The sequence below is a fragment of the Rhinopithecus bieti genome, unplaced genomic scaffold, assembly GCF_001698545.2.
Source record: "Rhinopithecus bieti isolate Rb0 unplaced genomic scaffold, ASM169854v2 scaffold_10657, whole genome shotgun sequence".
NCBI lineage: Eukaryota > Metazoa > Chordata > Mammalia > Primates > Cercopithecidae > Rhinopithecus > Rhinopithecus bieti.
Window position 1 is genome coordinate 1,486,899 of NW_016806691.1, and position 9,375 is coordinate 1,496,273.

Here is a 9,375-nt window from a genome sequence, read left to right on the forward strand (position 1 = left end):
TGCCCCATAGGAAAAAAGATAGTCTCAAAAGGTTATCTCCAACCCAAGCTCATGGTAAAACCTTAGATTCTCAGAGGATGCATTCTCATCCATTTTACAGCTTAATCGTTAGGATAAAGTTTTGGCTATACTTAATAGAGATCCAAAACAAGAGTGGCTTATGCTAGATAAAACTTTCTGTCTTAGCCAGGGCTGGAATGGCTCAACAAGTTGTCCAGGGAACCCATCTCCTTCCATCTTGTGGTTCTGCTAACATCTACGTGGTTCAAGAGTACTTGGGAGCATGACAATGCCCGGTCAACAGGACAGAGAAAAACAGATGCATGCATTCTATTTCCCTTTAAGGGTACAACCTAGAAGTTGCATATAACACTTCCTCTCATCTCACATTGGTCAGAACTCAGTTGTATTACTACACTTAGCCATAAGAAGGCAAGCTGGGGAATGTTGTATTACCATCCCAAAAGAGGAATGAATATTGGGGGACACTATGAGTGGCTTTACATGCAGACAGGAAATCTGATGCCCAGAGAAGTACCCATTAGGGTCACAACTCTCCAGTTAAAAAAGCATATAAGAAAACTAATTTCTCTCCGGTTTATAAGCACCCTCTACTTATCAGTCCCTCTTGAATTTGAGTACAAATACTTCTAAGTTACCTGTTAGTGAATGAAGTAATTATTTTAATGTAATGTCTTAGAGTCTTTTCCTGGGTGCTGAATTCATTTAAATAAAGATGAGTTACAGTTCTTAACTTTATCATTTATACTTTCTTAATTGTAAGGTGATGGTGTTGATGGTAAGATGTTAATGGTAACCCTGAGTCCTACAAAAGACTTCTGGTTGCAAGCCAACAACAAGGAGCACTCTGTGGAGGTAAAAAAAAAAAAAAAGAAAAAAAAAAGAAAAAACTTATACATATATATATGATTACATAACTGTCATGCATGACGCCACCAACTTGTGTAGATTTGGGTGTTGGGGTATTTTGCAGAAGGATTTTTTTTGTGCTATTGTATATAAAGCACAATCACTTACTACAAATGACTTTCTTCTAGAGTAAGGAAGGCAGGAAAGTGGCATGTATGACTTTGCTACTGAAAGTCTGCTCTCTGCCAGCAGCACAGCATCACCTGAGAGCTTGTTAGAGATACAAGATTCCAAGCCTCCCAGAAATAAATCGGAATCAGCATATTTTAACAAATCTCCAGGAAATTCATATGTGCCTTAAAGTTTGAGAAGCACTGTTATATAGAATGATCTCAAATCCTTGCTATTTGGCTTTAGGAACTACTATGTTCCTCTAGGAAACATTTCTTTGTATAATATCGTTTTCTTAAACAAATATGAAAAATTAATTTTCCATTCTGAGCCTGCTTAAGGGAGGGTCATAAGTGTTTCCATGTGCCAAGATTTATAAATAATCTAACATCTACATTCTGAACATAGGATTCATTGCATATTCTTCTTTAGTTAGTAAATGGTATTATTATATTGGTCATGATGTGTAATTATAACTATTTTGACAAACAAGTCAAAGGTAGAGGCATGGAAGAAAACAGAAGAGCATAATATAGAAGATAAATTATATAAATACACAAAATTATAAAGCTAACTAACACAGCCATGTAAGGCCTTATTAACATAAACAGTGGATAGTAACCAGTATCTTCCTAATAAAATATTCCTAAACATATATAATCTAGTGTTTGGAATGTATAACTACTCAATAATAGAGCTGCTTAGACTGAGCTCTATTATATAGCAAGCACTGTGCTAAATGTTTTACAAATATTATTTTATTTAATACTCACAGTAACTCTACAATGGAGTTGTTGTATTGGTCAACTGTTGCTATGCAACAAACCATCCCAAAACTCAGTGCCCCAAAATAATAATCATTTATATTTATTCATATTCTGTAGGTATTTTGAGGATTGACTGATCTAGAAAACTAGTTAGACTAAAAAAATGAGGCTTGAGAGATAAAGCAACATGCCCAAGGTCTCAGAGATAGTACATGTCAAAAGAAGGGCACAAATCCAGAACTGCTGCATCCAGATCCAATCACCCCAATCCATACTGCCTCTCTAACTATATTGACTATCAGTGAATCAAATCAAATCCACCCTCCATCCCTCTGGCCCTGTACTCACTTCTCCTCATCTCCCCTCTGCTACTCACTAAGCAAGCGTGTTAGAAATATCAAGTCATACATAAGTATTCCCCTTTAGTTTCCAATACAGGCAGGTAACGTTGACTCTGAACTTCCCATTCACATATGGATTGCTTTCTCTCTTGTTTCCTCAGCTCCATAAGTGTGAAAAACCACTGCCAGATCAGGCCTTCTTTGTCCTTCATAATAAGCCCTTCAACTGTGTTTCATTTGAATGCAAGACTGATCCTGGAGTGTTTATAGGTGTAAAGGATAATCATCTTGCTCTGATTAAAGTAGACTCTTCTGAGAATTTGTATAGTGAGAATATCTTGTTTAAGCTCTCTGAAATTTAGTTGATGGAAACTTGTGGGTCTTGGGTTGAGCACCCAAATGCTACCACTGGAAAAGGAATGAAAGATAAAGAAAGAGACGGTGACATCTAAGGGAAATGAAGAGCGCTTAGCATGCTGTGTTTTCCTTATTATACATAAAATATTTTTTCTAATGTTTCAGTTCTTTTTTTATTTCCCTCTGTATAACTGCATATTCAATGCAAGTATCAGTATATTAAATAGGGTATTGGTAAAGAAACTGTCAACATTCTAAAGAGATACAGTCTGACCTTCACTTTTCTCTAGTTTCAGTCCAGAAAGAACTTCATATTTAGAGCTAAGGCCACTGAGGAGAGACAGAGCCATAGCTTGTCTCTCTGTATTCAAGGATCCATTTTAAAGAGCTACTTGGAGAAATAATTTTCCCCCGTTCCAAACAATAGGCTCAAACACTAGAGCTGCTAGTAAAAACAAGAGCAGATGCTTCACAGAGTTATCATTTTTTCAACTGGAATAAAACACCAGGTTTGTTTGTAGATGTCTTAGGCACCACTCAGAGCAGCTGTCCCTTACTGTCAGGGGATACGGAACTTCAAAGGCCCACATGGCAAGCCAGGTAACATAAATGTGTGAAAAAGTAAAGATAATTGAAAAATTAAGACAAATAAATTCAGTACTTATAAAGTGAATAACTTCATTTCTAATTGTTTAATTTTAAAATTCTGGTTTTATATATTGAGTTTACTTTAAGCAAGGCATTCTTACATCAGGAAGTGAAGTAAATTTTAGTTCAGACATAAAATTTCATTTATTGGGAATATGTAACATGCTAAAACTTTTTTTTTTTTTTTAAGTACTAAGCCACAACATGTTTTAGAGCATTCGGGTACCATATAATCCAACTACCATGATAAGGCCAGAAGTCCTCTAACCTACCAGAGCCTAGATGAGATACCGAATTACCATTAACATTTCAGTAACTGACTGTCCCTCATGTTCGTGGCTACCATCCCTTCTGACCCTGGCTTCCACGGACCTGTGTCTTTTGATATACTCGCAGTCACACTGGGCGAAGTCGCTTTTAATCCTTGCTTCCCATGTGCTCGAGTCTTTTTGTTGTCCAGATTCCTGAAAACCCTGCTTACTGCGGAATATTCATTTGACATCTGTCTCTTTTCATTTCTTTTAACTACCATGTCCTTGATATATCTTTTGCACCCCCTGAATTTCATTTCTATATCACCTGACCTCTGGATGCCGACACCTTTATTCTGCTTTATCTATTGTAGAATTTTAGATAAACCTATTAATGGCAATATTTTTTGCTAAACATCTTTGTTTTTTACTGTCACTAGGGCAATAAAATTTATACTCAACGATATAACTTTTTTTAACTACTAAAGGAATAGTTTTAAAAGTCTTAGCAATTTCTTTTGCAATTTTTCTTAGACTTAATACTTATGATAAATGACTAACATAGTAACAGAATATGAAATATGACCTTTTCTGAAAGTATGTACTTTTAAATTTCTACTTTATTGAAACCTATTAGATGTAAGTGCTGGTAGAATATAAGATAAAAAAGGCTGAGAATTACTATACCAGGGTATTACAATTGTAAAACAATATATCTTTGTTTCATTGTTTTGTCAATAATTGTTACCAAGAGATAAAAATAAAAGCAGAATGTATATCATCCCTTCTGAAAAACACTAATTATTGACGTGTGCATCTGTACGATAAACTTAAAATGATTATTAAATAACCAAATGTATCTACTACATTGTTTATATTATTGAATAAAATATATTTTCCAAGAGTATGTGAGACTATAATGATTTTATCATACGATGACTCAATATTCTGAAATTCTTAAGTGAAAGTAAGCATATTCCAACCTACCAATGTTGGTATCCGGAGTAGGTCATTACCTGATAATTTTGGTGATTCAAAACTAAGTAACATTTTCAAGAGAAGAGATTGTGTCTTTTTCACCTGTGTACTGTCAGTGCCCATACTGGTGGGTGACACAAAGGTGTTCAGTGACTTTTACTCAGGATCAAACAGCCAACAGGTCCTGCACCAGAACCTTGATCTTATTATTCTGACTCCTTATGTAGATAACTTTCAACTCAGCACACTTATTTTCTGTGTTTAATTTTCCTTTTTTTAAGAAAAAAATTCCACCATCATTATAGTCAGTACAATTTGATTAAAATATTCAAATGTGGGGTGGCATTTTTGTCACTTACCTGTATGTGTTTTGATGGTCCAAATACACATTACTGGAAATAATTTGTTCATTTAATTGTATCAGAAAGGATAATTGTGTCAAAACTTACTTTTTCCTCATTTTATTTGTGTTCTTTAGGTTTTTATGTATTTACTGAATATCTTGAAATATTGTCAAGAAAATTTTATCTGAATGAGTAAAATGACTTAGAATTGGGAAATAATAGGTAAGAGTTGAGATTTAGGTGGAATTTGGAAAGAAAATTGCCAGTCTAATTAGAAAACAGCAGCTTAATTTAAGACTAAAACAATTTATTCATAATCCCCACTTTGCAGAACAAAATAAGCCAAAAAATAATTTCAATCTTTGTGCCTCATGCTGAAAAATTTCATGATGGATAGAAATCTTCAGCTGCAATCCCATTGCTGGGTATATACCCAGAAGAATAGGAATATAAATCATTCTACCATGAAAATACATGTACACAAATGTTCATTGCAGCACTATTCACAATAGCAAAGACACAGAATTAACCTAAATGTCCATCAGTGATGGACTGGATAAAGAAAGTGGTACATATACACACTAGAATACTATGCAGTCATAAAGAAGAACAAGATCATGTCTTTTGTGGGAATATGGATGGAGCTGGAGGTCATTATGAACTTATAAAGACAAGTAGACTGGGGTCTACTTGAGGGTGGAGGGTGGGAGGAGGGAGATGAACAGAAAAAATAACTATTGGGTACTGGGCTTAATCCCTGGGTGATGAAATAATCTGCACAACAAACTCCCATGACATGACTTTACCTATGTAACAAATCTTCACAAGTACCCTCAAACCTGTAACAAAAATTTTTTAAAAATTAAGTAATTTAAAAAAAAAGAAATCTTCAGATGTGGTACTCCAGTGGGAGTTGGAGCAGTAGGCTTGTCCCAAAACTCCTTCTCCCTTCAAGTATAAGCCTATACAGCCCTGAAATCTCATCTTCCAGCAGTTATACATCAAATAGGCACCATATGTACTAGACTTTGCTAGGCACCATGACAGCACAAAAGAAACCTAAGCCATGCTCCTTGTTCACATGGAAATTAAAACATATAAAATATGTAGTATTATTACTCTTTTTAAACAGAGTCTCACTCTGTCACCCAGGCTGGAGTACAGTGCCATGATCTCAGCTCACTGCAACCTCCGCCTCCCGGGTTCAAGCGATTCTCCTGCCTCAGCTTCCCGAGTAGCTGGAACTACAGGTGCCCACCACCAAGCCCAGCTAATTTTTGTATTTTTTAAGTAGAGACAGGGCTTCACCATATTGGCCAGGCTGGTCTTGAACTCCTGATCTTGGGATCCACTTGCCTTGGCCTCCCAAAGTGCTGGGATTACAGGCATGAGCCACCGTGCCTGGCCCCCTAAAACATGTACCATATGTATTATAACTCCAATTCTGCAGTACAGTTGTGCAAAAGTGAGAAAGATCAGTGTGGGTTTGTCATCAGGGAAAGAAATATAACTGAATTGTCTATCCCCATACCCTAAAACCCACCCTGATCTATTATATCCATTCTCAAGGTCTTGTTAAGCAGGTTCCTCATGCAGGTCTTAGGTAAAAGGGGTAAATTCAGTTGTTTTAACCCCTTTAGTGGTCAGGATTTGGTATGGGGACTTAGGAATCTGAGGAAATACATCAAGAGATGAAAGTGAATGCAAGTTGGTAAAGAGAAAATCGATGAATTATTTCCTGCTGAAGTGCCAAGATGACTATGATGGTTAATATTAGGTGTCAACTTCACTGGATTGAGGGATGCCTACACGGCTGGTAAAGTATTGTTTCCGGGTGTGCCTGTGAAGGTGCTGCCAAAGGAGACTGACATTTTTGTTTGTTTGTTTATTTTTGAGACAGGGTCTCACTCTGTCACCTAGGCTGGAGTACAGTAGAGCAATCTCAGCTCACTGCAACCTCAGCCTCCCAGGCTCAAGCAATCCTCCTACCTCAGCCTCCTGGGTAGCTGGGACTACAGGCGTGTGCCACCACATCCACCTAATATTTGTATTTTTTTGTAGAGCCATGGTTTCACTATGTTGTCCAGGCTGGTCTCAAACTCCTGGGCTCAAGCAATTCGCCTGCCTCAGCCTTCCAAAATGCTGGGATTACAGGCTGAGCCACAGCATCCTGCCAAGATTGACTTTTGAGTCAGTGGACTGAAAAAGGAAGAACCACCCTCAATGTCGGTAGGCACCATTCAATCAGTCACCAGCACAACTAGAACAAACCAGGTGGAAGAAGGGTGATAAACTTGCTTACTTAGTCTTCTCATTCTCTCTTCCCTTGCCAAGTACTTGCTTCCTCTCCTCCTATCCTTGGACATCAGACTCTAGGTTCTTCAGTTTTTGGACTCTGAGATTTGCACTAGTGGCCTCCTAGGGGCTCTTGGGCCTTCGGCCTCAGACTGAGGGCCACACTTTCAGCCTCCCTGGATTTGAGACTTTCGGTCTTGGACTAAACCACTCTACCAGCTTCTCTTTTTCCCCCAACTTGTAGAGGGCCTATTTTGGGACTTTACCTTGTAATTGTGTGAGCCAATTATCCTTAATAAACTCAGATAGATAGATAGATAGATAGATAGATAGATAGATAGATAGATATAGAGTGTATATATACATTGTGTGTATGTGTGTGTGTATATGTCCACACACACACACACACATATATATATATATATATATATATATCTCCTACTGGTTCTGTCCCTTTGGAGAACCCTAATACAAAGATGAAACACTCATCCAAGCTTAATTACAGTCCCTAGCACAGAGGATGCTCCCACAAAGAGATTATGTGAATCAGTGTCCAGTGGATTAAGAACAGGGTTGGTTTGCTGCTTATAGGCTGTGCAACTTTGGCAAGGTAAGTAACCTCTCTCAATATCTATTTCTCCTCTGTAAATAGGGAGCACCAAATATTGTAATTGTCTACCTAATATCCACAACCACCACCCTTACTGCTTTACCAATAGACCCTCATTTTTTTTTTTATCAGATAACAGTGCACATAACTAAAAATACACTCTTTCCCAGATTCCTATGCAGCTAGATGGGGTAACCATTTGGCATAGTTCTGGACAATAAAATATAAGCAGGATAATGGTTTAAGAAAAACTTCTTTTAAAAAGACATATTTGACTGGCATGCCCTTTTTCAGTCTTTTACTCCTTCTTCTCTTCCTGCCTGAGCCATAGATAGGATGCTAAATGCAGAGCAGCCAACTTCTGACCACAAGGTGATGAGCATGAGGACAAAGGCCTCCACATTAGAAGAAGTGGCAGGAGGGGCTGGACCAGGCTCACGCCTATAATCCCAGCACTTTGGGAGGCCAAGGCAGGCAGATCACTTGAGGTCAGGAGTTCGAGACCAGCCTGGCCAACACGGAGAAACCCCATCTCTACTAAAAATACAAAACTTAGCTGGGTGTGGTGGTGCACTCCTGTAATCCCGGCTACTCAGGAGGCTGAGGCAGGAGAATCGATTCAACCTGGGAGGCAGAGGATGCAGTGAGCTGAGATAATGCCACTGCACTCCAGCCTGGGTGACAAAGCAAGAGTATATCTCAAAAAAATTAGGGAAAAAAAAAAGGCAAGAGGGAAAGATAAAGGAATCCTGGTGTAGTAGATGATATTGGTGCTCTGCCCAAATTCCCTTGAATTTCTTTATATTGGATTATTTGATACCATTACCATATGTGCCACACACCCATACCACCACCATCTTCCATGTTCTTTCAATATCCAGCACTTGCAGCTCTTACAAGGATTGCCTTTGTTGTAGAGATGCTGCTTTGCCCCCTTGCACAGAGAGATGAAAATGTCTACGAGTGTGCATCACTCCCACCAGCCTCACAAGGTTTTTGAAAGCCCAGCTTCCCAATTCTTGGGTGGAATACCTCTGTCTTAAATTTCACTCAAAAATTATCCTATGGGGCTCATGCTAAATCTGCCCTGTGCTGCACTTTAGCATGAGATCACATTCTTAGATTCCTGTTCATTCCTGCCCTGTCTTGCCCTGTCCTGCCCTGACTGCCTTATCAATATTTCTCGGGAATACTTCCTTAGTAAGTCACATTATCATAATCCTTAACTCAGGATCTGCTCCTGGGGAACCTAATGTAAGATACCAGGTCACAGGTGACATTGGAGAGCTGCCACATCAATCTTCTAGTACTAACTGCAAACTTTATGTTGAGAGAGAAAAATAAACCCATGTGTGCTTAAACTAGTGTTGGGTTTTCTGATGAATATGCCTTAAAGCAAAATTTACCCATAGAAGACATGATGTTAACACCTGCTCCTTAGGCCACTGATAAGAATTTCCTGGAACACAGCAAGCACTCAGTGAAAGTTAGCTTAGAAAAACAAACCAACCTGACTGATAAGGATAACGACTTTTCTTAGGTACAATTAGAACACAGAAAGACAATCAAATGACTCCACAACTTTAAGAGAACTTATTTTCTGAGAGATAAAGTAGGAGGCAGAAATTAGAAGATGAAATCTGCCAGGTATTAATCTACAAAACAAATCTAAGAAACAAATAGGTATTTATTTATACTTCTCAACCTACAAATAGGTTACATAAATTCTGTCATATATGTCTT

The 9,375-nt window shown here is 38.0% G+C and overlaps 1 protein-coding gene across 5 annotated transcripts in view; it reads left to right on the forward strand.

Moving 5' to 3' along the window:
• Positions 1–4,315, forward strand: part of IL33 (interleukin 33) — a 98,737-nt gene extending 94,422 nt beyond the window's left edge. For all 5 annotated transcript variants that reach the window (XR_001886637.1, XM_017877450.1, XM_017877451.1 and 2 more), the window contains 2 exons: positions 785–876; positions 2,311–4,315. Coding sequence is in view for 4 of the 5 variants with exons in the window: in XM_017877450.1 (XP_017732939.1) it covers positions 785–876; positions 2,311–2,511 (293 nt within the window). In the remaining variant the exon portion in view is untranslated. The remainder of the gene's footprint in view (positions 1–784; positions 877–2,310) is intronic.
• The last annotated feature ends 5,060 nt before the right edge of the window (positions 4,316–9,375 follow it).